Source organism: Terrapene carolina, unplaced genomic scaffold (assembly GCF_002925995.2).
Source record: "Terrapene carolina triunguis isolate 2854851 unplaced genomic scaffold, T_m_triunguis-2.0 Scaffold192, whole genome shotgun sequence".
NCBI lineage: Eukaryota > Metazoa > Chordata > Testudines > Emydidae > Terrapene > Terrapene triunguis.
Window position 1 is genome coordinate 14,359,459 of NW_020664543.1, and position 27,376 is coordinate 14,386,834.

Consider the following 27,376-nt stretch of genomic DNA (forward strand, 5'->3'; position numbering starts at 1 on the left):
AAGGCCCCCAGTGCCCCCCCCAATCCCTGCCGGCCAAGGCCCCCAGTACCCCCCCACATTTGCCCCCCCAATCCCTGCCGGCCAAGGCCTCCAGTGCGCTCCCCCCAACTAAGCCCCCCAGCACTTCCCCTCCGCTCTCTGCCGGCCAAGTCCCTCCTCCCCGCACCTGTACACGAAGGCGGTGGCCAGCGCACACAGGATACTGCCGAAGAGGAGGGGCTTTGCCAGCCGCTTCCGCGCCGACATACGGCCCGCCATAACGGCCAGCAGCGGGGCACCGCTACAAGCCTCGGAGCCTCCCGCCCTCCGCCAACGTCACGTCCGGCCCCGCTCTCAGTATTTCCGCCCTTCTTTCAGGTTTTCCCTCTACGTCATTTCCGCCCCGTTGCCTGGGTCGCCTTGTCTATGCCCCGTGTGGTGCTAGGAGCGGTTAGTGACGCCGCGGGGCGCGCTGCGCGTGAGGGCAGGCCGCGGGGGTGGCTGGAGTGACAGGGCTGCAGCGCGAGGGGCCTGGGTAGCAGCGCAGTAGGTCCCGTCCCGGGCCCCTGCCCGCCTAGCCTGTGCCCTGCCGCGCTGCTGGGCTGAGAGCTGCGCCCCACAGGCCCCGACCCCCCACTGCTGGCGTCCTCGGCGGTGTAAGCCCCGAGCTGGATTGTAAAGCCGGCGGGCCCTCCTATAACCCGGCCAGGAGGCGCCTGGATGGTAACCTGGACCACGCACAGTGTTGCTCGCTCTTCTGATTTTCAGTGGGAGTCTTGCAATAACTGGAGTTAAGGGTTCTTAAAGCCCCAGCTCCTGGAGTCCTGCGACTAGGTGAGAATCTTTCATTTTAAAAAAAGTCAGGTTCTATCCCTTGTGGTGGAGAAAAGCATGAACATCTGATCCAGTGCAGCCTAAGGTTCAGAAACCTCACGGCAAATAGAAAGAAACAAAAATGTATTATTTTCTTTGCAAATCTTGTGTTTTTTAAACCAGTCTCATTATTTTGTGCACCATGACTCTCAATTTTTGAATGTTTGGGATTGGCAATAGTGCATTTTAAGCATAGAGGGCGCTTCTGCCCCATTCAAACTGGCCTCATCTACTGTAGGAAAATCACCATAACAAATTCACCAAAGGTTGCAATGATGGAAACTGTAGTGTAGGTGAGGATCAGGGGTTTTTACCAGCATTCATCTAGCCCTACTCAGAAAAGGCTTAGAAGACACTACAGTAAAAACACTCATGGGTAGTCTATGATACCACTAATGGAGCTGCACCAATGCTAGATCAAACATGGGACAATTGTCAATGATTCTCAGTGCAGATAAGGCATGTTTAAATCCCGTTATAGCTAGCATGGTTCTGATCCAAACATGGACAGGGCCTGAGCTTGTAATACTGCCACTTGCAGTTCCCTCAGTGAGTCTGAAGGGAGGGAAAAGAAAATCAATTGAATATTCTACACTTGTTAGAATGTTATTATTAACCTTGCAGTGAAACTGGGGCCATTCAGACATTGTGAACAAAACTTAATTTTCTCTCTCTAGCACCATGTCTCAAAAGCAGCGGGATCTGCTGGAACTGGGGCGGCTTGAATACTTACAAGCGCTGGTCACTGAGTTCCAGGTAACAGAGAGTCCAGGTGAGCTTATAATTTTTTTCTTTTTATTAAAGTATATTCCAAATGTCAGGATCATAACTGGCTCATCAGTTGCTGGTTGATTTTTTTCCTTCAGGAATTAGACTGCCCAGCCCACTTCAGCTGCCTCTTTCTTCACCTAAATGCTGCTTATGTATTGCAGAAGCCAAGGAGCAAGTATTGGCTAATCTAGCCAACTTCGCCTACGATCCCAAGAACTATGAATATCTCCGACAGCTTCAAGTCCTTGACCTGTTCCTGGATATGCTCACAGAGGACAATGAGATCCTTGTGGAGTTTGCAATTGGTAAGGAGTGGATTTAAAACTATTTGTAAAATGAACAATAGTAGTTCCAAGCACTGGTTGGATACTGATGGGTCAGGGGATGCTAGCCTCGCTGCTTTGATTCTGTAGTCCACTTGAATTTGGGAGAGAGGATCAACCACACATGACAAACTATCTGTGACAGATGTTGATCAAACTGCTTAATGCACTACTGGAAGGGCCTCAGATTTAAAATTTTTATTAAAGTTAATGTTTATAATGAAATATACATGAGTTAAGAGGCAAGGTACTGTACATCTGGGGTCAGGCTTGGGTTATGGGGGGTTACAGGTATCGTTTTCAAGGATGAGAAGATACATACATATCACATAACCTGCATAGACCCAGATTGGGGTGCAAGGGTTTTTAAAGTGTCAGTGGATAAGTGGGCTCGGGTACGCCACCCATGGAACGAATAAGGAGTCCGAGTCAGTATCGGTGTAGCGGATAAGTACATGGGTGGGGCACGTCCCTTGGTCCTTCAGGGAAGGAAGTGGGTTATTTCCCTGCTCGGCAGTCTCGGTTACTCAATGCGATATTGACAATGTCCTGTGATGTGACAGTGATGAGGGCAGTATAAAAACCTATATAGAATAGAATAGCTGGAACAGGTGAGAGACATCAGGCTAGGAGCTTGAGGTGAATTATTTCACATTAAGACAAGTCTCCCCTTCACTCCACTAACATGCTGCAGTGCTGAAAAATAAACAAACTTACTTTCTAAGACTAGGTAAAACCCGGGATATTGGAACAAAAAATCTAGTTTAATGATAATTTTTAACCCACATCCCTACTGTAATGATACAGTCATTGAGAACAACTAAGGTTTTGCCATAGAGCATGAGCAAGTCCAATATTGTGTTACTGTTATTGACAGTTAATCCTCTAAAAGGACCTGTTCTAAATAATATAATGAAGTCTTCTGAGGAATCCCATTAGAGCCAATCAGCGTGGATTCAATACAAACTGGGAGCCAGACATGCCAAATTCAAATCCTGAATGGTTAGCAGGGTTAGATGATGTGATGGTTGAATACACATAGCCTTGTGTACTTACTACAGCTTCCACTAGCAGAGCTGCACTGGGGATGTCATCGATCAAAATGTGGCTAGTATGGCTGCACCCTAAGTGCAAAGCGTTGTTAGTACAGGATACATATTAGTATTTGCACCAAGTAATAGAAATCATATTTACAATATCTTAATTAGTATTAATAATGCCATGCTACTTCTATTAGCACCTCTCATAACTAATTAAAATCTCGCTATACCCCCTGTGCTGTACAGAAGGTATTTCTAGGAATCTCTCACTCTTTACTGGATTGTAGCCACCTCAGAGATGAAATAAGGCATTTCCTTAACAGAAAACCAAGTCTTTTAACCCCACTCTTGAAAAATTTAAATGGATTTTTAAATGACAAGTTCTGTGTTTGTTTAATCTCCTATGAAAGATGTTACCTCTAAGAGCATAGCGCCCCCTAATGTCATATAGGGGAATGAGTGCTTTGGTTGAAAAATCACCTTGAGGAAGGAAGGACAGACTTTTGAGAATAAACTTATTCCGGGAGCAGGGTGGACAGTTTTCCAACTACTATAAAAATATTCTGGCCAGTTGATTCTATGTGGGGACAAGGGTCTCAGTGAAGTGCAAACCAGTATTTTGTTTCCGGTATTGTATGTACTTTATATACCAGTAATGAGCACATTAAATTGGGTGGAATTCACACCTGTAGTTAGTTCAGTGCAAGTCTGTGTATGGACACACTTAGTTCACAAGAGCGTACTATTGTGATATAACATAAGTAGGTTGTTTTTCTTTTTAAAGAAAACTGTGTTAGACTTGCTCTGAACTAACTAAAGGCATGAACGGCAACGATCAATTATTTTGATCTTAGTTACTGTGTGGACAAGCCCTAAGAAAGAGTTGAGGATCCTGGTTGCAGCAATGCCACTTGAACCTCAAAAAGGAGTTAGTTAGGTGTTGAGGGTGATCTAAGGTGGTGGTAGCTGGTGCCACACTCTCTCTCCTTTCTGTTTCAGGTGGTCTTTGTAATCTCTGTCTGGATAAAACAAACAAGGACTATATTTTGGAGGCAGATGGGGTGGCATCTGTAATAAACTGCTTATCCAGCTCAAATGAGGAGACAGTGATGTCGGCAGTCACTACTCTGATGTACTTGACCACACCACAGTCTCGCCAACAGACCACAGCATTCCCGGTGGTGGAGTGCATGTTACGTTTCTCCCTCTCAGCTAACAGGAGGCTAAGCAACCTAGCAAGGGTCTTCCTTGAGGATTATTGCTCTCCTGTGCAGGTGGAGGAGGCTAGGAACTTGAGCAAACATACAGCTGTAGGGATCCCGCTCCCAAAGGACTGATGTTATGCAGGGCAGATGGAGTAGTTTAAGATTATTATTGCGTGAGAATATTCTTGACTCCATCTTTAGAGCCCCCTCCACCTGCAGGATAGGTCAGGAGGCTGGTGAAAGTAGTGAAAGACATTCCTAAAATTCTGCCTCAGTTTGAAAGGGGCAGGTGGGGAGCCGGGACATGGGTCCAGAAGACAGGATTAGCAGCTAAACTGCTACAAAACAAATTATGGCTGTTAGAGAGCAGGACAAGTGACTCCTGAACCATCATCCAAATAACCATTTCTGATGTTACCATTTCCAGTGTGGTTGTCAGGTAATGTAAACCCAACACAATTCTTTTGCATCACCTTCACCCTAGCTGCAGCTATTGCTGCCCATCTTCTCAATTATAGCTTTGAAATATGTTTAAATCATATGTTCTTTATTTCTCAGTAGGAGAGAACGCACCTTCTTCCCCCTACAATTTGCAGTCTGATCACATACCTCAGGACTAAGTATGAGCCAGCATCCTCATACCACGGGCACCTGGCCAGTTAATTAGCTCTACTGATGTTAAATATCAATAGGAATAATATATTCACCACAACATAGCTGGTGGGAAAGATGCAGATTAAGATTTAAAAGGGAATACTAACAGCAGACTGCAGCTCAGAAGGATAACCAGTCTTGTAGTAGCTTTTGTAAAACTTACTCTGAATAAAACATTAAGTGTAGACAGTTCTGGATCAGACATTTACTGAGTATAGCATTTGCAACCCAAACCTTACCAGCTCACATTAATGCAGGAGAACCAGGAAGTGAAACTATCTACTTTCATTATGAGCCAAGCAGGGGAAAAAGTGGATGGGTGCTGAACAGCCAATCCGGTTTAGTATACGAGATTGTTAAACTGTTGAAAACAAGTTTTCCTTTCCTAACGTGACGGTGTCCCTCATACTTACAGCTTCAGTGAGTGGGACAGAGGGCAGAGTGCTTTCATGGAGTTTTACAGCCCTGCTTCCTCTTTCTAATTTCTTCATCCTCCCTTCCTGCCAACCCAAAACATTCTACCTAGCGTTATAAGCAGCTGCTCGTCTCTTGTCGAGTTTCTCCCTCCAAATAGTCTAAAGAAGATGCAAATCTTAAAAAATAAGCTTTGTATCTTTGGCCCTTAAAACTGCCCCTACCCAGGTCAGTGCGCTTCCTTTAAATGGGATTTCGTTGCCAGTTCCCAATTTGTCCGTTTCCATTGGCAATGAGACTAGCATAGCATTCTTTTTCCGCATTACTTCTGCGTTTGCTTTCCACTATCCCCCTCCAGTCATCGGCCCACGACTGCAGCCGCCTACGTGGGGTCTGAAGCTCTAGATGCTTGTTATGGCAGCAAGTGAACAAGATGTGTTCCCAGCTCGGCTCAGGCTCCGCACCTGAGAAGAGCCAGAATGGAAAGCTGAAGTTAATCATTCTTTCCCCCAAACAACAGTAAATCATCTGCTGTGAAATCTCCACCTCAAGTTTCCCAAACCTTTAATGGTGTCTTTGTCATCGAACAGGAGGTCAGCTGACACAACTGTTTTATCCCGGGTCAGAATCAGTCGCTCCACAAACTTAGGACCCAAGTGTTTTTCCACCCAGCTGTACTGTTGGGGAGGAAGTAGAGCATTAGAAGAATTTTACTTAGCAACAAGTTTGACTATTTATAGCATAGTGATCTCATGCTACAGGCCCAAATCTCTTCTAGGAGTGTTATGAACCCTGCAATTGGGCTGTGGTGCAGGACACTAAAAGGACCGATGTGAACTGTACTTGCAATGCCCTTCACTCATGACTGCACTGGGTACCATGAAGTTACACGGGTGTAAAGCAGCATGAGAGGAGAGTCAACCTATGGCATATACCAGGCCCTTCATTATCTAACCCCAAAGTACTTAAGTAACCCCTCTCTCCCTGCATTCCTGCCTGACAGTGATCATCTCTCGATTTAGTCAGGATTTTCTCACAGGAGCCTCTGGCATGCAGTCCCCTCCCAGTGCAGTGCATCAGACACCCCTTGGTTGCCTCTGGAGTATGCAGTGAGTCAAGCCTGCATCTACTTGACCATATTGCATCTGTTCTTTTACCCTCCCCCACTCTTCCCATGCCATTTCTTGCTACTGTGGGTATGAGTTGCTGAAAGTTGTTGTTTGTTTGTCTGGTTTGGTTTTTAAGTATTATATTCTGGCTTCCATTGCGTAAGACTCAGATGTCTTGCAAAAGGCATGACACAGTACTACTTCTGGCCTTTAATACTTCCTCTCAGTCTGAAAAGCTGCCACTCAGATGGAGTATTTTTGCATGCTGGGTCCTGCAGACTTCACAGGCTGCAGCTTGGCTTTGCACATATTGGTATGGTACTTGGGCACACACTAACAATTGAAAGGGGCTGGATTCTGCAATAGCAGTCTTAAAACGAGGGGGGAGGGGAGGAGATCACCAACCTTCTCCAGGATGCAGTGCTCATACTTCAGCAGGGGGCTCGTGCAAATAAAAACTTGAGTGCTAAAAAGAAACAGCCCTGATTAGTAGTCAAACACGGAGAATAGACAAGGACTGTGTACTGCAAAGTGTTCTTACTCCTGCGTATGGATCATTTCCTGCATGGCTTCAATGGCTCCTGGAATCGGCTCCAACCCCAGAAAGAAGCCAGGTGACTCATAGACACTCGCTACCTTAGCCTGGAAGAGAGAGGAGGAGAATTAGCAGTATTTTTTTTATTGTAGCTTTCTGCATAATAGCTATTGAATTTACCCCGGGGGTATTATTCAACATCAAAAGGACCTATTTTGTCCACATTTCAGAGGGAGACCAAGTGGCTGAGATAATTGGTAATGGGTCACAGTCTCACCCACTGGTTGCCAGGACAAATCCAGGCCAGGCAGCTAATGACTGAAAGTTGTTACCATCTGGTGGCCTGTGTGAAGTGAGTTGTTGGATCTCATTCCAGTTCCCAGTAGATATATATCCACCCAATTACACAAACAAACAAACATGCCACCAAATGAACACCCCAAAACACCACACCATGATAATTGGCACCCTCAGCAGAGGGGTCAAGGACAGACTGGGACACGGAGATTCAGTTATCCTCACGCTTTACAGTCGATCCTGCCAGACCACAACTGAAGCATACTGGAGGGAGGTTTGCTGTGTTGCTCTCCATGCTGTTGTGTATATGTGCTCTCTAAGGCCTCAAGCAACAAGATTAAAATGTCTAAGAGCAGATTCTGGCTTCAGTGCGACAGCTTCCCCACGGTGATAACCCCTCGGTCCTGGTGCCTGAGTTCCAGGCACAGAGATGAGCATGCTTGTAATAAAAAAAGAGTTTATCTGCTTCTACTCCACTCTCTCCTTCCCCTGCCATAAACAGGACACTCCTAGGCAGCTCCACAAGTGACAGGTTTTTTTGGGGGGGAGGGGGAATTTACTGCTCATTCCTCAGCAATCGGAGCAAGAGGCAGTGTTTTGATGCAGCTGCCCAAGCTGTGATGACATGGGGAGGAGGGGGAATAACGTGACAAAGACACTTTGCAGTTGATGGAAACCAGACCTTTAAAAGGAACAGAGGAAGGTTTTGACCTACACCCAGGCAGGGTTTAAAAGAGTGATCATAAGCCAGGAGAAAGTTCACTTTCAGAGGAGACTCCCTTAAGGGTAGCAAGGGCCTGAAGTGAAGCAAGGGCACAGAAAAGGTGAGTTAATACTGCTGTACTGTAGGATTTGCTATATGGTTCAGAGGCACCTTTGCCCCCTACTAAGAAGCTACACTGCCTGAGGTGGGGTGCAGCCCTCCATTCATTTAGTTATGCACTTCCTCCTCATTTTAAACACAGCAAACAAAATTAAAAGTGTCATGCACCTTTTAGTTGGACATAACTGGTCTGCATCCAACTCAAGTCCATTTAAAAAAAAAAAAAAAGCGACCACTGTCCGTGATGTGTGTGCAATCACGTGGGGGAGTCTCAGTGCTGGTTGTAGCAGAACGCTACTTACGTCACAAAACCCACCACCACACTTCACCCTCTCATTAGCAATCACAATAGCCTAAAGGATTGAATAGACTCTGGGGACTAAGCTCCCACTCACACTTCGGGTATGTCTACATGGGAGCTTGGGGTGTAATTTTCAGTTCCAGGAGACATACATGCACTAGCTCTGATTGAGCTAGTGTTCTAAAAATAGTAGCTATGGTGCCATGAGTGCTGGGACAGGCTAGCTGCCCCAAGGACATGCCTAGGTTTTAGACAGGATTGTACTTGGAGTGGCTAGCCTGTCATGCCACTTGCGCTGCCACAGCTGGGGAGCTAGCCCGCATTGCACTGACTCTGCAGCAGCAGCTCAGCTCCTCAGGTTTGGTCGGCAGCTCCTCCATCACCAAATTTTAGTGAGTGGTATTGCGCCAAGTCACAATACAACTCAGTTTGGGGGCCCGCAGCAAACTGCCCCCTTCTCTGGGTGGCCCTGGCTGCCCCAAGTTGTTGTTTGTTGAGTTATTTTTTTAAATACTTATTACAACTCTCGGTATTCTTGTCATGTCTGCAGATGTCAAATCCTTTTATTGAATGTGGCTAAGCTAGGATCCAGGTGTTGTATTGTGAACACCTGTCGGTTGAGAAGCAGAACCCAGATCGTTTCACACAGACAACTTGGCAGTCAAGTACAGTAAAGAGAAAGGAGTTAAACACAAATAACTTTTAAAAAACAGAGCATTTACAAAGTGAAATTAGGTCATCTTAAATTATGACCATAAATAGAAAGGAAGCAACATTTAATATTAAAACAAGAATTAACACCTAAAACTTGGAAATAGGCAATGGTTAAAGTTCAGAACAAATGGACAATTAATAAAATACCTATTACCAAACAATAGTGACATTTAAACACCAAAAAGTACTAAATGGGATTTAGTAAAGGGGCAGAGTGGATTATTTAAATATGGAACTAAGACATGTGCCTGTCATCAAATTTTAAATCAGCATAACAGCTAGAGCCTCCAGTCATGATTAAATCTTAACCTGCTAGGTGCCATGCAGACACATACAAAGACACGGTACCCGCCCTGGGGCAGAGACTGTTTCTTCTTGCATGTACAGCACCTAGCACATTTTGAGAATAACCACAAAATTAACAGTAATCGGAGGGTAACAGCTTTCTTTCATCCTGACCTCAGCTGGATTCAAACCAGTGATCTAGAGGGGACTGGCTCTGTATCCCACTGGCACCCCTGAGTTTTTTGGGGGGTGGGCAGTATGGGTATGGATCAGTAATAGGAGCTGACAAATCCACAAAGAGGCCAAAATCCACCTTGCCATCATGAGGTGGATTACAGACTCACCACATAATAATGTATAGACTAGCAACACAGACAAGAGCACTTAGCCTACTAGAAGAAAAATGCAACAGAGGGTCCTGTGGCACTTTTAAGACTAACAGAAGTATTGGAGCATAAGCTTTCGTGGGTGAATGCGTCTGATGAAGTGGGCATCAAGACTTGCGTCTGATGAAGTGGGCATTCACCCATGAAAGCTTATGCTCCAATACTTCTGTTAGTCTTAAAGGTGCCACAGGACCCTCTGTTGCATTTTTCAGATTCAGACTAACACGGCTACCCCTCTGATACTAGAAGAAAAATGTTTGCCCCAAAGCATCTGGATACCAGGGTCAGATTCACTCAGAGAATAAACTATTTTCATTTCAATTGGGTTGGGGTCCTATTTAGTTAATGTAGGGGACAGTGAAGGTGCCAAAAAGTTCCTAGTATAAAAATAGCCACTAACTACAAGCAAATGAATAGCCTGATCAGATTAAACCTATGAAAATCAGACTGGATTGAGTGATCCAAGTACCTAGTTCTGGTGACAGAGAAAAAGAGGAACATGAATAATGGTCTTTTAGCTGTCAGTTACAGGCATGGGTGGTTTTCTAGCCTATTTGGGACTTTAAAAATAGAAACAGTGGATGTCTCAGGGAAGGTATCTGATGTAACTTGGTCCAGCACTCCTCTTACTATCTGTAGAGGGTATTAAATACTCTGTAAAGAAAACAAAGCTTCAAATCCACATTCCTAGTAGTTTTATTCTTCTTTAATGTTTACTTACTTAAAAAAACAAACCAACCCACACAGCCACAACTCTCATTCAGTATCAGACATTAGGGGAATCCACCAAAGGCAATAGTTTAGGCTACTGGAAGCTTAAAAGATCTGGGTTCATTTGCAGCTTTGATACACTGTTTCCTGTAGCTGCTGTGTGTACTGCAGTTCCCTCACCAGAACCCCCATCCCAGGTCTGTGGCGAGACTCAGCTAACCTTTATAGAGTGCTTAGAGATCCTTGGATGGAAGGTTTCATTACCGCTACTGTGTAGCAATAACAGGTTGTCCGAGTGGGTGAATGAACACAATGATGATACTATTGTGGACAGAGTTTCAGCGGGAGTATATTTTTACTGGCTGTGGTTGAGTAAGGAGACATCTCATTCCCCCCCCCACATCTTTGAAAGGGGCTGGCATGCTCACTGTAAGCCGATGAAAGTTAACAATGGTAGCATTCAACAGTCCTCTGTACTACACCTAAGAAAAGGGATAGCCTCCATTTTGCCTTACCGGTATTATAGGAATGAACAGCACATTTCTCCCTCTCCACTAAAGCAGAGAGAAATGCTCAGTTGCTCCAAGTGATACTCACAATGCACTCCTTCTTGGTTTGCTCTAAAGCCGATCCGTTGAGATCGGACTGTCATAGAATATCAGGGTTGGACGGGACCTCAGGAGGTCATCTAGTCCCACCCCCTGCTCAAAGCAGGACCAATTCCCAACTAAATCATCCCAGCCAGGGCCAAGCCTGACCTTAAAAATCTCTAAGGAAGGAGATTCCACCACCTTCCTAGGTAACCCATTCCAGTGCTTCACCACACTCCTAGTGAAAAAGTTTTTCCTAATATCCAACCTAAACCTCCCCCACTGCAACTTGAGACCATTGCTCCTTGTTCTGTCATCTGCTACCACTGAGAACAGTCTAAATCCATCCTCTTTGGAACCCCCTTTCAGGTAGTTGAAAGCAGCTATCAAATCCCCCCTCATTCTTCTCTTCTGCAGACTAAATAATCCCAGTTCCCTCAGCCTCTCCTCATAAATCATGTGCTCTAGCGCCCTAATCATTTTTGTCGCCCTCTGCTGGACCCTTTCCAATTTTTCCACATCTTTGTAGTGTGGGGCCCAAAACTGGACACAGCACTCCAGATGAGGCCTCACTATGGTGACAGATAGCAAGTGTAAAAAGTTGGGACACTTTTTTTGGGTGGGGGTGGGGGGGGGAGAAATAATTGCCTATATAAGACAAAGCCTCTAATATTGGGACCTTTGGTCACCCTAAGCCCAGGGCCCCCTAACACAGCTCAGCTGACTCAAGTCCCACTAACCCTGCACTTAAACTGTGGTGCAGACTCACCCAAAGTGGCCACTGACCCTCCCGCCTGGCTTTATAACCACCCCCACCCCCGCTACACATGGGAAACTGCCCCACATTGAGGCACCACCCGCCCCTGCTCTCTGCCGCGGACCCCTTGATGCCCTTCCCGCCTCCGGCCTCTGCAGGCTGCAATCCCCAGCCAAACACCCTCGTTGGGTCACGGCTGCTGGCGGGCAGCGGCCCGGGCAGGGCAGCCATGTGGGGGCGGTGTGGCGGGGGCCGGGGAGCTATTTACCCCACTGGCGTGCGCAGCACCCAGCACTAAACGGAGCCCCCACGCCACAGGGAGCTGTCTGCGCAGTGAGTGGGGAGCGGAGCTATGCGGTCTGCAGGGCGGGGCAGTGCCAGGGCCCCCTCCAGCCGCCCGGAGCCAGGTGGCAGCTCCCCCAATGGCGCTGCGCCGCCGCTTCGGGGCGGGCTTCTCCCCCAGCTTGCAGCCGTGCCGGCTCGCTGCGCTTCCCGGGATGGCGGCCACGCGTGGGGCCCCGACCCTAAGAGCCAGAGGGACCTGCCGGGGGGCGAGGTGGGGAGTCCTGGCGGTGCTTACCTGGGGCAGCGCCCGGGAAGCATCTGGCAGGTCCCTCTGGCTCCTAGGGGCGGGTCAGGTGGGGTGGGGCGCTCTCCCACTGCTGCCTTCAAGCCCCGCCCCCGCAGCTCTGATTGGGAGGAGGGAACCGGTGCAGCATGTGGAGACCCCCTACGCCTCTGTGCCTAGGGGCCGCCAGCACTGCAGGCTCCTGTTGGCGGGCGGGCGCGCTGCCGGGATTGGCCCCAGGAAGCGTCGCCACGCCAGCCCCAGGACTTTGGTGGTGATGGTGAGCAGTCCCCAATATCAGGACAAAGGGCGTCCCGACCGATGTGCGGTCAGGACGTGGGACAAATGTTTTAAAATCGGGACTGTCCCGATAATGTCAGGACATCTGGTCACCCTAGGCCTCACCAATGCCGAATAGGGGGGAACGATCACATCCCTCGATCTGCGGGCAATGCTCCTAGTTATACAGCCCAAAATGCCATTAGCCTTCTTGGCAACAAGGGCACACTGTCGACTCATATCCAGCTTCTCATCCACTGTAACCCCTAGGTCCTTTTCTGCAGGACTGCTGCCTAGCCACTCGGTCCCTAGTCTGTAGCAGTGCATGGGATTCTTCCGTCCTAAGTGCAGGACTCTGCACTTGTCCTTGTTTAACCTCATCAGATTTCTTTTGGCCCAATCCTCTAATTCAGTGGCTCTCAAACTTTTTTACTGGTGACCCCTTTCACATAGCGAGTCTCTGAGTGTGACCCCCCCTTATAAATTAAAAACACATTTTAATATATTTAACACCGTTATAAATGCTGGAGGCAAAGCGGAGTTTCGGGTGGAGGTTGACAGTTTACGACCCCCTGAGGGGTCCCGACCCCCAGTTTGAGAACCCCTTGTCTAATTTGTCTAGGTCCCTCTGTATCCTATCCCTACCCTCCAATGTATCTACCACACCTCCCAGTTTAGTATCATCTGCAAACTTGCTGAGGGTGCAATCCACACCATCTTCCAGATCATTAATGAAGGTATTGAACAAAACCAGCCCCAGGACCGACTCTTGGGGCACTCCACTTGATACCGGCTGCCAACTAGACATGGAGCCATTGATCAGCCATGTACCAGCTTGCTCTGTCCCCCTTGCTCTGTGACACACCTACCCCGCATTAGCACCCTCCCCCTGCAGCACGTCTGCCCAGCCAGGGCACACTGCCCCCGGCCCCACCGCGCAGTGCAGCGCATCGGCCAGCTGGGGCACCCCCTTTGCCCACATGCCAATCTGGGGAATACTTCTGCCCAGTCCCACTGCCCTCGATCCAGCTCCAGCCCCCGGCCTCTCACCGCCAGGTCCTCCCGCAGGCAGCGGTACTGGTCCCGGACGGAGAAGCCCCTCCGTTCCGCCAGCTCCACGTGGGGTTCCCCAGGGTAGCGGGCCAGGAAAGCCCGCAGCACTCCGCCCTCGAAGTCAGCCAGCACCCCGTCCATGTCCACCAGCACGCGGAGACGGGACGCGGCAGAGGCCGCCATAGCGCCCGGGGTCGGCTGCAGCGCGGCCGCGTCTAGACTAGAACCCACGTGGTAGCAGGCAAGCGCGGCGACAGCCGCCTTAGAGCCCCCAGTGGCTATTCTTCAATAGGACTGGGCGGAGCTTGTCTTTATGAATATTCATCAGCCCCTGGCAAGCCGGCGGCAGCAGGGATCTCAGCGCTCGCGGCACTGGGGATTGCGGGGGCCGCGCGCAGAAGTGGTTCCAAAGCGATGGCGAGGCCCGGCCAGGGCTGAGTTCCGGAGCAGTGAGTGGGGAAAATTCTCCATCTCCGCAATAAGCTGCGGCAGAACGAGTGCCAAAGCGCAGCCGGGTCTGTGCTGCGGGGGGCTCGGAGCAAGGGAGGTCGCAGGCTTGTTAGGATCAGCTGGATAAGTGCTTTCTTGCCCATGCCTGTCCTGGAGCTGCCTGAACTTTAGGCCTAACCCGTTTCAGGGCTAGGTTCTAGGAGGCCTCCCACAATTTTTTTTTTTTTTGGTGATTACAGTACTAGGATTTGTTCATATCACCATAAGTAGATGCGAGAACTAGAGCTTTTCACCTACACAAGCTGATCCCAGCGCTCTTTGAACTAGCTGCACTATCCCTGCTTGTTTCCTTAGGGCAGATTGAGAATTTGGAGGAGAGCTAACAAGTTTATTTTAAGTCTTTGCCATTCCACAGCACCTGGAGAGTCTCAACATAATTACTTGACTTTTCTTAGTCTGTCCAAAAATTAAATCAAGGCAAGCTCAGATTTTAACGCTAAAGTTTGTTTTGCTCTTGCTATGTGTAACGCATGCCTGTATAGTGATGGAAGAGCAGGCTTGTAAATCTGCCCCCTGCAAAGGAACTTCAAAGTGATGGTGCTAGACAAGTAATACTGGAGCCCCTTTTCACTACTCCATTTGAAAAAAAATAAATTAGCATATATAAAAGAGGGAAAAAATAGCAACAAAATAAATCATGATATGCTTGCCTGTGGAACATAGTGATTGGTATAAAGTTGGTCCATCAGGCACTTACTTCCCCTCCCATCCTACAGAAAAATGGCATGCAGAGAAGTGTTTAGCCTGTGGCACTCATTGCCACACGTTGTCATTTGGATAAGACCTTAGTGCCATCCTGAGAGAATTACACATCTAGTTACTTTTTTTAAAGGAATGTAAGCCATCATGCTTCAGATCATGGGCTAGCCCTGCTGACAGGATACTGAGGCGGTGGAGCACAAGGGTGATCAGAGATGACCCTTCCAATCTGAACTCCTGTGGGATGTTTCTTGATTTACAACCCCCCTGTGTTTTTGTTTATTTACACATAGGTTAATTAAACTATTGCTATAACAACAAAGGGAAGCATTTCAAAGGAAAGATCAGGCATGCTGTACCATAGTAGACTGAGGCAAGATACAAATGAAAACATTGAAATAAAACCCACACAGGAAACACTGCTTCAAAACTTCTATATTATTTACTTTTAAGCAACAGTCCAGCTTTGTGAAGTTACAACACACATTTTAAAAGGATGAGATTTTCACCTCATGGTCAAGCACCAGCATGATCATGCACAGCATTGAGTCATTTATAATAAAATGCCCTTGTAATTTTTACTTGAACAACCACTCTTGTATGATCCACACCTCATTCCACCTTTACTGGCTTAAGGTTCGGCTGTCCCAATATTAGGACAGGAATCTCAGCCCTAAATATGGCACATGCCCCATTTCATAATGGTCCAACTCTAAGATACTCCTTGTTAAAGGCAGCATGGCATACTAGATCACACTTCTGTACTGTTCTGAGACATTTACCACATGGAAGTCAATTAAGTTTTGGTTAACCAACAGTTGTGTGCGGTGAAGGGGACTGCTCTCATTGACTGTTTGCTGGCCTGGTCAACTAGAATTCTAAACCCTTGTAAAGCTGACTATAAGAGGTTCTAAAAATCTCTGTACAAAAACCTTCTAAGCACACTTAGAACCAATCTAGTCTCCTTTGAAATACATCACTATCCCTCCATGCTTTCCCTCATGTTTACTACTAGAAAACATTCATGTAACTTCCAGTAGATCCAGGGGAGACCAAACAGAAATGGAAAAAACTTGTTCTTTTTTAAAAAAGAAAGAATGGCAGTACATAAAGTGCTTCTTTTTAATGAAAGAAATTCGAGATGTACAGTCAGGCTCAAGTTGTGCAGTTCACAAGCATGGGGGGAAAAGAAACAGACACGAGTTCAAAACAGTCAGAAAGGAACACGTTTAACCGAGGACTAGGCTGGACTTTCCACCAGGTGGATTTCTCCTGGATGGTGCAGGTACTGGTGCTACTGGACTAGGAACAGGTGCAGCAGGCAGGGTTTTTTCTTCACTCTGGCCTGGAGCAGCTTCTATGTCAGCCTCAATGTTTTCTAGAAGAAAAGATTTTAGGGTGTTTGATATGAAAAAGAAGAAAGGGAAATCTCCAACTCTCTCAGGTACTCCCCCCTCCCCCAAGTTCTGCTTCAACATCTGCTGGCAAGACAGCATTAACTTTTTGGTGAGTAACAAATACGTTTCCTCGAGAGACTATCACATCTTACACTTGGTTATAGTCCAGGGGTAGGCAACCTGTGGCACGCGAGCTGATTTTCAGTGGCACTCACACTGCCCGGGTCCTGGCCACCGGTCCGGGAGGGCTCTGCATTTTAGTTTAATTTTAAATGAAGCTCCTTAAACATTTTAAAAACTTTATTTACTTTACATACAATAGTTTAGTTTATATTATAGACTTATAGAAAGACCTTCTAAAAACATTAAAATGTATTACTGGCACACGAAACCTTAAATTAGAGTGAATAAATGAAGACTCAGCACACCACTTCTGAAAGGTTGCCGGTCCCTGCTATAGTCATTTAGGGACCAATTTAGTTCAATTACCATCAAAACTGCACTTGCCAGCAATTCATGGCAAGAAGTAACCTCAATTAGTATGATCATGCATAGGTGCTGTAACTAGGGGTGCTGCTGCACCCCTGGCTTGAAGTGGATTCCATCAGATATGGGCTTTACAGTTTGTTTCAATGAACCTCAGCACCCCCACTATACAAATTGTTCCAGCACCCCTGTGGTCATGCATGTTATGGATCATCAAACCTGTTAATGGCTCCTAGTGAAAAGTCTCAGCATGCGTTGAATACTAAGCCACTACAATGCAGGTCTGAACGGGAGTTCTGCATTTAACAGTTTTAAATGCTACATTCACAGCATAATACACAAACTGGAGCCACAGACTCTAGGCTGACTGAGATAAAATGCCTAATCCCTTCCTAAACCTCTGTGGTCTTTGTTTACAGTTTGTCTACAAGCCTTCAATAGATTCACATTAAAGTGTGTGGGCCTGCTTGAAGCTTACATCTCTTGAAAAGAGTGCACCATTTCATCTAGTTCTAATGCTGTTAAAAGACCCTAAATAAAAAACAAACATGCCCACACATGCAGGAACTGTACACACGTAGCACATTCAATAAAATTTTGCTTGCTAGGGATTCAACTCTATTGAGTTTTCTATTCATTACAGTCAGTTATCCAGCTTGTCTCATTCATAGCCATTGACATTTCTGGGAAAGGAGTTTTAATTAAGTGAATCTTTGTGCAAGGAGTGAGGCACCTCAATTAGCTTCTGCTGCAGCTTGTGACAGCTTCCATATAGTTGGCCCAGAACAGCAGACCCTCTGCTTTCTTAAGACAATCCAGGTAGTTAATCCACTATTTGTGGGAAAATTTATTGGAATTTCAGGGGAAGGGTGTCACATGTTTACTCAAAATCCAGCGTATGCGTGCTGTGAAGTTCAAGAAAATGCACCACTTCCCCCCAAATTCTCAGCTATTCAGAGGTCTAGTCTTGATTACTTAAGTTTATTTCAGAATTTTGGGAAGTATGAAGAGGACTGTGGGCTTTGCTGTAACTAAATAGAATAGGTCACGGTTAAGTGGCAATAAGCATCAGTGGTAGCAAAAAAACAAAACAAAAAACACCACACACACACCCAACTCCTTTTGACAAGTCAACCGAGTCTTGTTTTGATGAAAGATTCCTTTTGGACAAAGTTTATTATTCAGGTTTGTAGACTAAATGAAAGGTATTTGATCAGCAAACTTTAATCAAGAACAACTTTGAGCAGGGCATTTTAAACATCTTGAAGCAAACTTCACCTATGTGAGACCAATGGAAGAGAATTAGTTCTTATGTTGATGCATCAGAAATACATAAAATTCCCAATGATCCAGCAAAGAGATTAAGCTTTTTATATAGTAAAATCTGAAGTAACAATGCATGATTAGAAACTGACTGGATAAATGGATCCTACACTCAGGGCCGGCTCTAGACACCAGCAAACCAAGCACGTGCTTGGGGCGGTACATTTTCAAGGGCGGCATTCTGGCTTTTTTTTTTTTTTTTGGTGCTTTGCTTCCAGCAGCAAAAGCCTAGAGCCGGCCCTGGCAGCAGCATGTTGTGCATGGGGGCGCCCTGGGGCTGCTGCGGTTCGCACCGTGGGGGAGCAGCACCGCACCTTGTGGCGTGGCTGGGCAGGCTCCAAGCGGGGGACACTCGGGCTGGGGGCCGCCTGCAGGTGCCGCAGGGCGGCCACGCCCCAGCGCCGCAGCCGGGGCTGGGTGAAGCAGCCCGAGCCGCCCAGGGACTGCGGCCAGAAGCAGCAGCAGTGGGGCCATAGAGGGCGGGGGCCATGTCCCGCTCTCTGGGGCTCCGCTCCCTCTGGGGCTACCCTGCCCCGGCTCCTCAGCCCCCTGCCTCAGCCGTCCTCAGCTCTGCCCTCCCGGGTCACGGCTGGTCCTGGAGGCAGGAGCCCAGGCTGGAGGGACCCTGGGCTGAGGCGTGGCCTGGGAGCCCTGCTGCTTACCCCGACCCTGCCAGCGCCGGACCGGCTGGAGGTGAGGGGGGAGCGGGTGGGGTGCCTAGGGCTGGGGTGGCAGAGGGTGCGGGTGAGGGGGGAGGGTGAGAGCCCACGGCTGGGGTGACGGGCAGCCAAAAATGTTTTTGCTTGGGGCGGCAAAAAAACCTAGAGCCGGCCCTGCCTACACTTTACAGAATGCATCCATATTCCTTTGAAGCAACAGAAGCTTGAAAACAAACAGATTAGAAAACCACTGTTTCAGACCAATGCACTACATACAATAGTACAGGGGTCGGCAATGTTCAGCACGCGGCTCGCCAGGGTAAGCACCCTAGCGGGCCGGACCAGTTTATTTACCTGCTGACGCGGCAGGTTCGGCCGATCGTAGCCCCCAATGGGGGCGGCGAGAAGCCGCAGCCAGCACATCCCTCGGCCCGCGCCGCTTCCCGCCGCCCCCATTGGCCTGGGACGGCAAATCGCGGCGAGTGGGGGCTGCGATCGGCCAAGCCTGCTGCGTCAGCAGGTAAATAAACTGGCCCGGCCCGCTAGGGTGCTTACCCTGGCGAGCCGTGTACTGAACGTTGCTGACCCCTGCAATAGTATGTACAGTTAAGTCAAGTGCTGTTTATTGCAATTGTGTTCTCAAGCTTTTCCAGTCTTGATCATATCTTAGATATAGCCTCATCAACACCCCTATGGCAGCTGGAGCCACTGCTTGTGGATAAGCGGTTTACACTGATGTATCAGCTGGAAGTGAGATCCAGCAGCTCTCCAGGTCACTGATAAGCCAATGGCTCCAAACTGGTCAATGAACTAAGTAGACACTGACAGTTTCTTCCTGAAAGTGTCAGAAAATAGCCCTAGTTAAAATACTAATGACATTTATTTGAAAGAGCAAATCTGGATGTTAAAGTGGAGAGAGACTCTAGAATATAATGATTTACTACCAGAACCATTAGCTCATAGGCACATTGAAACCAGGCAGCAGACTTCTAAATCCTATGGAAGCCTCAGGCTGACACCATTCTTAACTCATGCACACCAACCAACCTGCCAGCCTACTCAGCAGAACTGAGAAATATTATGGTACAGACTGCGGATTCATATTGAGAACTGAATGCTCTATTGTCTGCACTTTACGTGAACAGTAAATGAATCCTATGAACCCAGTTCTGGGAGCCATAATGCAGACAGATTATACCCTTTTGAAAACATGTATTTCCTTGAGAACCCAATGAGATTTTATCCTGAAGATGTGTGTACACCTGATCAATTTAAAACCAGCAAAAACCTGAAGATTTACTAAGCACTCAAAGCACCATTGTTCGTCATAAAGCAGCTTGTCTTAATTCAGAAGAGTGAACAGAATTGTTCTGGGATGGGGATGGACTAGATTTGAATACGATCCATTTTAGAGAGAGTATCCTTTGAGAAGACACTTACCCATTAGGATTTAGTGCCTGTAACACCACCCCAAACTGAGATAGTGAACTTTAAATGCAGAAAGCTTTCCCCTTCAGAGGTGTCTAAACTCACTCCTCCATGAACCATTCAAAAACCAAAGACACATTATACAATAAATATCAGAACAAGACTGGAAATATGAGCAACATGGGACATGGAACATTCACCTACATGACTGATGTAACATTTCACAGGATAGGAGTATCAAGAGACATTGTGCTGTGCAGTTCTGACCATACTCTATTTGCCTGGGGGTATCCACAGCAGATTGGGGGGGGAGGGGAGAGGAGAGAAAAGAGGAGAAATTCAGTGATTTGCCAGGGTTCACAAGGGACTTTTCACACTCAGGAGGTGCCTTCCTAGCATTTCTGCTCTTGAGTTGTAAAGTATTCTTACACTCTCTTCCAAAGCATGTTAATGGCATTAGGTTTAAGTCTGAGTGGTTTGCTTGTGGCTGGTCAGAATAAGTTGTGAAGACAACAATTTATTAAAACCAAAACACTTTCCAGTAATGTTGTGTCAGGAAAACCAACTCCAGTTCACTTGCTGCTTAAATGGCTGTTTACTTCACTGACATGGCCATCTACAGGAAGCAAACCAAGAAGTGAGAAATTGGTTGACTGACTATCCAGTGCAGTTGGAAGTAACTATTCCAGTAGCCCTGGGGTTTCAATTATAAGCAGAGCTACAACATGAATATTTTGTACCAGTCACATTTGCTGCTAGTAATGGTGTTGGCAAAATAGAGAAAAAGTTCATTCCTAAAAATATTGAAACTCATGCTCTTGCCTCAATAGTTTCTAACCCTAGTCTCAGAGCCCAGCACTGCAATGCTAATTAAGCCACATTAGTAATAGCTCACAGGAAAAACATTAAGGAAAGCTGCATAGTTGAGTCAGGGGCATTAGATACTCTTCCCACACCAACACTTGCTGCTTGGCTACCAGATGTCAAGCCCAGCCCATAGCTGCTACTTGGAGGAAAGATTTTTCTCCTTCTTAAAACCTTTAAGGAGAAGTCCTTTCAGGAAATGTAGCTGTTAACAGCTTTGCTGATCTTCATCCGGAAGCTAAAGCTTACAGGTGTGGAAAGTAGCACTGAGGGAAGTACTGGGGTAAAAAGAAATGAATATTTGTTCTAATCAGGAAATGGGCTATTTCTAGTGTAAATTTAAGAAGGTGGGAAAGGCATTAGACTTCACCTAGACCCTGGAGGAAAAGACTATTCATGATCGAAGGTATGAATGCTTTTCCATATTTACATGGATTATTTTGCTAATAAACTCCTGCTCAGCAAAACTAGTTGGTAAAGACATTAAAAAGGACACCATGCACTTGAAATAAAGAGGAGTTAAGAATCACTTTACGACTATACTTGTCCTTGAGTCTCCCTGCCAATTTGTTGTTTTTTGGCAATCGTATCTATTTTTAAAGAACTCTGTTGGTGTGAAAGTTTCCATTTCCATGTGGTCCTAACTATACTGGTATAACCGTGAAAATTACCAAGTGCCATCCAATACACAAAATTTAAAATACAGAAAACTTATCAGGTTATAGAAAACAATCACTTATTACAAGTATTGTTTAATTTGATGGTAATCATTTGTCCTACAAGGAAAGGCAAGTTGTTTCTGACTTGAGTACCATTAGGCTTGCCCAATCCTGAAGAGGTTTTAGGTAAAGCATTTAAGAAGAGGTCCCTGCCAAAAGATCGATTAACAGAGTTGAAGCTAAATCTACTTGGTCACTGAGGAACTAAGACAGATTCAAGCTGCCCGTGCCCCTAATAACAGACCACAAAGCTTTCCGTGACCTCCAGATGGAGAAAAAGCACTGTAACCCAGCTTCTCAGGAGGAAGCATATCCTCAGTGCATGAATAGCAAGGCTATTCAGCTGATAGTCCAATAAAGTTGAGTGCTAGACCAAGAGAAAAACTATTAGCTTAATGAACTTGGAATCAGATTAAAAATGTCATGAATACACATGAAACAAGAATGAGCCTAGGGTTTCCAAGAGGCTTGTCAAAAGATTACATGAATATTAATAAGACTTTCAATTTATAATCAAATACCAATTCCACTTAACAGTCACCCTCCTCAAGGGCCACAATTAAGAGCCTTAATGGGCACAGGGTAGACACCATTGCCCTAAGGAATCGCACACAAATCCCTATGGTTATTGAATATCCATTTGGATTAGTGAAGAAAGCTCAGCTTTGATGAAAATATGAACCTTATGAGTGCTCTGAAAGTCCCTTCTGGAAGCAGGTAACTGACTCATGTTCAAGTGGGGCTCTTTAAAGTGTTCAGTTTCAAGTGTGCAAATCCTGTCTGACCAGAGGACAGTGTTAGGAGCTGCTTATTCATTCTGGATCAGAGTTGCAAGTGCCACATTTTGCAGGTAGTCATTGACTATTAACACATGGATTTTGCTTCTTGTGATTGCTGCCAACTCGGGATACTCTGGCAATTACCTTCACTCTGAGACAAAGTCTATCCATTTATTGTGCACTTGGCTCAACAGCTAAAAGACCATTTTTGCCTGTTTAACGGCATATATTGGATAAATAGCTACAAAGATCAGCAAGACTTAGTCACATTTCATCTCACTTTATTTTGAATTTACTCTAAACAAAACTAAACCCACAACTTAATATTTACATGGTGTTTGAACTCAGTCTCTTTGAAGTGTCAGCAAAATGTTCAGAAACTAAAGTCACTTACAAAGCTTCATCTACATTGATTTTAAAATCCTAGTACTAATGATCCATTGTGGCATCCCCGATAATTAAGGATGCTAATAAGAAGTCTTAGAAAACTTCATAACTCCCATAGTCACACATTAAGATTTATTTGATTTAGGTTAAATAAAATGCAGGTATTAAACTTAAAATGGTGCAGTTGTCCCTCCCCCAACTCCATTTCCCTTGTAACATGGGTTTCGAGTTAATCCATTAGTCCCAAATGCAGACTTCTTGGCACTAACTCTACTGCTGGCAAAGAAACAGGCTGTGACCCCAAATTCACTGGGTTAAAAACAAAAACAGAGGCATTCTACAATTAGACTCCATCTACATCTAACCGAATATTGGAAATATTCAAGTCACCACCCTTTTGATCTAAAAGGTAACCACAGGCTGGATTATATTCAATATCTCCTTTCAACACCTCAAATACACCAGAACTTCATTTGTTCCTGAAAGACTTCTTACAGGTTAGACACCAGAAAGGGAGAGTTACTCACCAAAAGTTTCACCGCTTTCCCCGTCCTAGAAGAGAGAACACACATTATTTCCTGTACTTTGCAATGGATTTTCAATATTAGATACAGTGTGCAGCACTGAACACTAGGCCCCACCTAGCAACGACTGCTAAACAAAGCTAATCTAGCATGCTTCTCTATGCCAACAGAGCCCTCTGAGTTGGGGAATGCAGAAACAGGAAGTAATCTTGGGATGCTGGATTTTCCAGATCAGATGTCAAGGCGGGACTGTGGACAATGCATGTATTCTGCTGATCAGAAGAAACATTGCAAGTCACACCTATGGAGGTGGTCTATTCAACCAACCAAATTTCTACAATGACATTTTGCCAACTGATCAGAGAAATGAGTTAGACATGTCCATTTATAAGAACATAGTGGTAAGAACTGAATGGGCATAGACCAGGGGTGGGCAAACTTTTTGGCCTAAGGGCCACATTGGGGTTGTAAAACTGTATGGAGAGCCGGGTAGGGAAGGCTGTGTCTCCCCAAACAGCCTCCCCTGCCCCGACAGGCCCCCTGGGACTCCCACGTTTATCCAAGCCCCCCACCCCCCCATCCCCTGACCGCCCCCCTCCCCCCGAGCCTCCACCCCATCCAACCGCCGCCCCCAGCTCCCTGTCCCCTGACTGCCCCCCAGGACCCCTACCCCTTAATCAAACCCCCCGCTCCCACCCCCTCGCCATGCCGCTCAGAGCAGCATGTCTGGCAGCTGTGCCACCTGGCTGGAGCCAGACACGCTGCCGCACTGCCCTGCAGGAGTGCGCAACCCCACCACCCAGACTGCTGCCTGCGCGGCGGAAAGGCTGCAGGGGGGGGCCGGGGGTTAGCCTCCCCGGCCAGGAGCTCAAGGGCTGGGCAGGATGATCCCCCGGGCCGGATGTGGCCCACGGGCTGTAGTTTGCCCACCTCTGGCATAGATGCTACTCTCACTCTAGAGGCCAGAATTACAATGACATGGAAACTTGTCTTTAGCCATCTGGTTCCTGCACATATGGGCACGAGCACTAGTCCAACACTGTTCATCTAGCATTTCATTAGAAAGAGTTCACTTTGATAACTTTACACGAGCTACATTTTACAGCCATGAAGTGATGAAGTCAGTTTTTAATATATTGTAGGTAATTATTTTCAGTTTGTCCCCCTCTGCTCTAGGAAGCTTACCCACCCCCCTGACACTGGCTCTCTCAAAAGGTGGCTCACCTTCCACTCAGCCCCAATTACATTTTCTGTAACAGCATTGAAAATTTCTTTACTTAAGCAGATAGATAGTTTAACACCAGGTTGGGGCCGAAAATGAAACTCTTGCTGGCAATCGATACAGTACTAGGTCATTTCCCTGATGCAGATCAGCCCTTTAACAGTGAGCTAATGAATCTTAACAGAATTGTGTGCCTGTTGCTCAGGTGTAAGCTGACAGCTCCATTGACGTCAATAGAATTACATGAGTCAGGCTGAAGCATGTATATGTACCTCTTAAATTCTGGACTGGACTACACTATACTAGTTTAAACTGCTTGCAGATACAGCTACTGTGCAAGTGAAGCATTCTGTGGGATAGGAATTATGTTCACAAAGTCAGCCTCTGCAGGCTACAGAATATGTAATACAATTAAACAGTTAACAGAATTAGACCAAACAGCTTACTTTGGTTTTCTGCTGTAACCACCAGATGAAATTGACAGCCACTACGTTCCAATTCAGCAAACAAAACATTTCCTACACTCAAGTCTTGTTGTCGATCAAAAAAGTCAACTTTAATCTGTCTTTGTGACTTAGATGCCATTTAAATATGAGTAACAGTAGGTCTCCAGACACTTATCTGTTGCCCTGTCATCATACCTGGGGGCTATACTTTGCCCAGTTTATCTTTTCTTGAAAATTACTGAATTTTAGATTGAGAGATGACTAGTTTTCAGAATTTAATCACAGATGTGAAGTTTGCTTTAGCCTCCCCAATTTTGCTATGTGCAGAGAAGCTACTATTCTATATCTTATTTCTCCAGCATTTGGAATCACATACTAAGCAAAAACCTGTGCTAATAGCATGGGTCTTTGTCCCATCCCCCCAAGAAGCTAGACCACGTACAGAGGTTAATGCATCTGCTGCCCCCTGTAGATGACAGCCAGGGAACTCCTTACACAAGTATCCAGGCTACTTGTTTTACACTCCAGCACAAAGCTGGCATCCCCAACGCTTTCCCCCCCCCCTTGATTAAAGAGCACTGCAGCTTGAACTTTACAAGCAAATGCTGGTAATGATATTGAACTTGTGGCTAAGGCATGGGATTTCCTCACCATTACCAGACTTTTGCAATGGGACAAGCCAGAAAATGTTACTGAACACCCAGTTTAAAAATCTATAACTCAGTGTTTAGTTTGATTGCCCACAGCATGTTAGAGGTGCAGGGAGATTTCATACTTTCTCCAGGTAGAAAGTAAGAGGCCACAATAAAGCCACCTACCTGCCTTTAGGCCCTTTTCCTACCATACAATCTTACTAGCAGTGGTTAAGCAGCCACAAGCACAGCACAAGCTTTTGATAGTCACTAACCTTTGGATCTACAAAGTCCCCACAGTTTGCATCAGAAGCGTTTATCCTTTGTGGTCCAGATGGTTCAGAATCTTCTCTGACACCTCCGGGCATGGCCCCTGAAAGCAAAAGTTTGTCTTAGTTAGGATGTAAAGTCAGCCTACAAGAAAGCAGACTCGCACAGTTATCCAAAGCTTTATTTCTGATGAACTAGCAAAATCCTAGCAGGACAAGATTTCATCCTAGGCATCTAGGCTTCTCATCACTGCCATATTAAAATGGCTCACAAACCTTAGTGAATCTATCCTCACAGTCTCACCGCTGAGGCAGAAGTACTGCTTTTTCTGATTTACACAGAGAAACTAAGGTCCGTGGTCACATAGAAAATGTGTGGCGGAGATTAGTCCCCATTGCCCAAATCCCAGTCCAGTGCCTTAACTACGAAACCATCTTTCCTCTGTACTATGAAGTCATCAGCTGCATCCACTACAGGATGCTAATGATTCTGCTCCACAATTCAAGGGGTCACTCACAGCCTTTTCCATAAAGCATTACAAAATTAGAATAGTCACTAGACATTAGAATAGACACTGAAACCAGAGTGAAGCTTTACCTGTTGAGCCAGCCCTAGAAATTGGATTCTCTTCAGGAAGACCAAAGATGTTGGATGCCATTTTGTTCCTTCGCACCGGCTGCTCTTTTGGCAAATCAAAGCTCAAGTTGAAATTGGAACCTCCACCTGGAGGGCGCAGTACCCTGCAGAAAGATTCAATGTGACAATCTTATATTTCAAGAATTTTACCACCAGTGTTACTGAAATATTATACAAAAGGTGGTTGGGTAAGCAAAGGGATTGATGTCTCTGGGAACTGTAATATAATAGAATTACATGGGTTAAACAATGGGTTAAATTGAGCCCAGTTTCATAGTGTTCTAAAGCTACTCATAAGGCAATTAGATTTCACAATCAATTCACAGTAAACAGGTGAATAACACTGACCAGCACTGTACTTGTTGGCACTCAGAAGTCAAGCACTAGATGGGCACCAAGAATGGGTTACACTTGTAATTCACTCCTGGACCTACAACATACTTCAGGACAGCACAAAGACATTTGTTCGGTCACTGCTATTCATATTTTTGGTGGCTAATCGGAGGACTGTAGAGAGACTACAATTCACAACACTAAATATTAAAGACAGCCAAACAAGGAAAAATAGAACAGTCAGTTCCATTTATCCTTGTGTCCCGGATCAATGAAAGATGCTACATTTTTCAAACTCAGAGCCAAAAAAGCCTTCTATTTATCTCAGAGTCCAATCTTTCAACTACTAAACAGCCAAATTCATTAAAACACCCCAGCAAAATTAATCTTGAAAT

The 27,376-nt window shown here is 46.0% G+C and overlaps 3 protein-coding genes across 5 annotated transcripts; 1 reads left to right on the plus strand and 2 right to left on the minus strand.

The window, feature by feature from the left end:
- The first annotated feature begins 364 nt into the window (after positions 1 to 364).
- Positions 365 to 4,616, plus strand: ARMC7 (armadillo repeat containing 7). Of its 3 annotated transcripts, XM_024214134.2 has the most exons (5): positions 406 to 429; positions 748 to 813; positions 1,530 to 1,624; positions 1,785 to 1,928; positions 3,986 to 4,616. In XM_024214134.2, exons 3-5 carry the CDS (start codon positions 1,534 to 1,536, stop codon positions 4,321 to 4,323), a joined length of 573 nt encoding a protein of 190 aa, XP_024069902.2. In that variant the 5' UTR covers positions 406 to 429; positions 748 to 813; positions 1,530 to 1,533; the 3' UTR covers positions 4,324 to 4,616. The 3 variants fall into 3 exon arrangements, with proteins under 3 accessions (XP_024069900.2, XP_024069902.2, XP_024069901.2); XM_024214132.2 differs by lacking the exon at positions 748 to 813 and having other exon boundaries at positions 365 to 429; XM_024214133.3 differs by lacking the exon at positions 406 to 429 and having other exon boundaries at positions 487 to 813.
- A 101-nt stretch (positions 4,617 to 4,717) lies between these two features.
- NT5C (5', 3'-nucleotidase, cytosolic) lies at positions 4,718 to 13,897 on the minus strand. Its single transcript, XM_024214131.2, has 5 exons — positions 13,665 to 13,897; positions 6,910 to 7,010; positions 6,774 to 6,834; positions 5,822 to 5,936; positions 4,718 to 5,723 (listed from the first exon to the last, which is right to left on the minus strand). Exons 1-5 carry the CDS (start codon positions 13,848 to 13,850, stop codon positions 5,503 to 5,505), a joined length of 684 nt encoding a protein of 227 aa, XP_024069899.2. The 5' UTR covers positions 13,851 to 13,897; the 3' UTR covers positions 4,718 to 5,502.
- A 2,087-nt stretch (positions 13,898 to 15,984) lies between these two features.
- JPT1 (Jupiter microtubule associated homolog 1) lies at positions 15,985 to 26,753 on the minus strand. The gene is made up of 4 exons (XM_026654533.1): positions 26,610 to 26,753; positions 26,018 to 26,115; positions 23,446 to 23,470; positions 15,985 to 16,254 (listed from the first exon to the last, which is right to left on the minus strand). The coding sequence occupies exons 1-4, from the start codon at positions 26,668 to 26,670 to the stop codon at positions 16,106 to 16,108; spliced, it is 333 nt and encodes a 110-aa protein (XP_026510318.1). The 5' UTR covers positions 26,671 to 26,753; the 3' UTR covers positions 15,985 to 16,105.
- Positions 26,754 to 27,376: the final 623 nt, after the last annotated feature.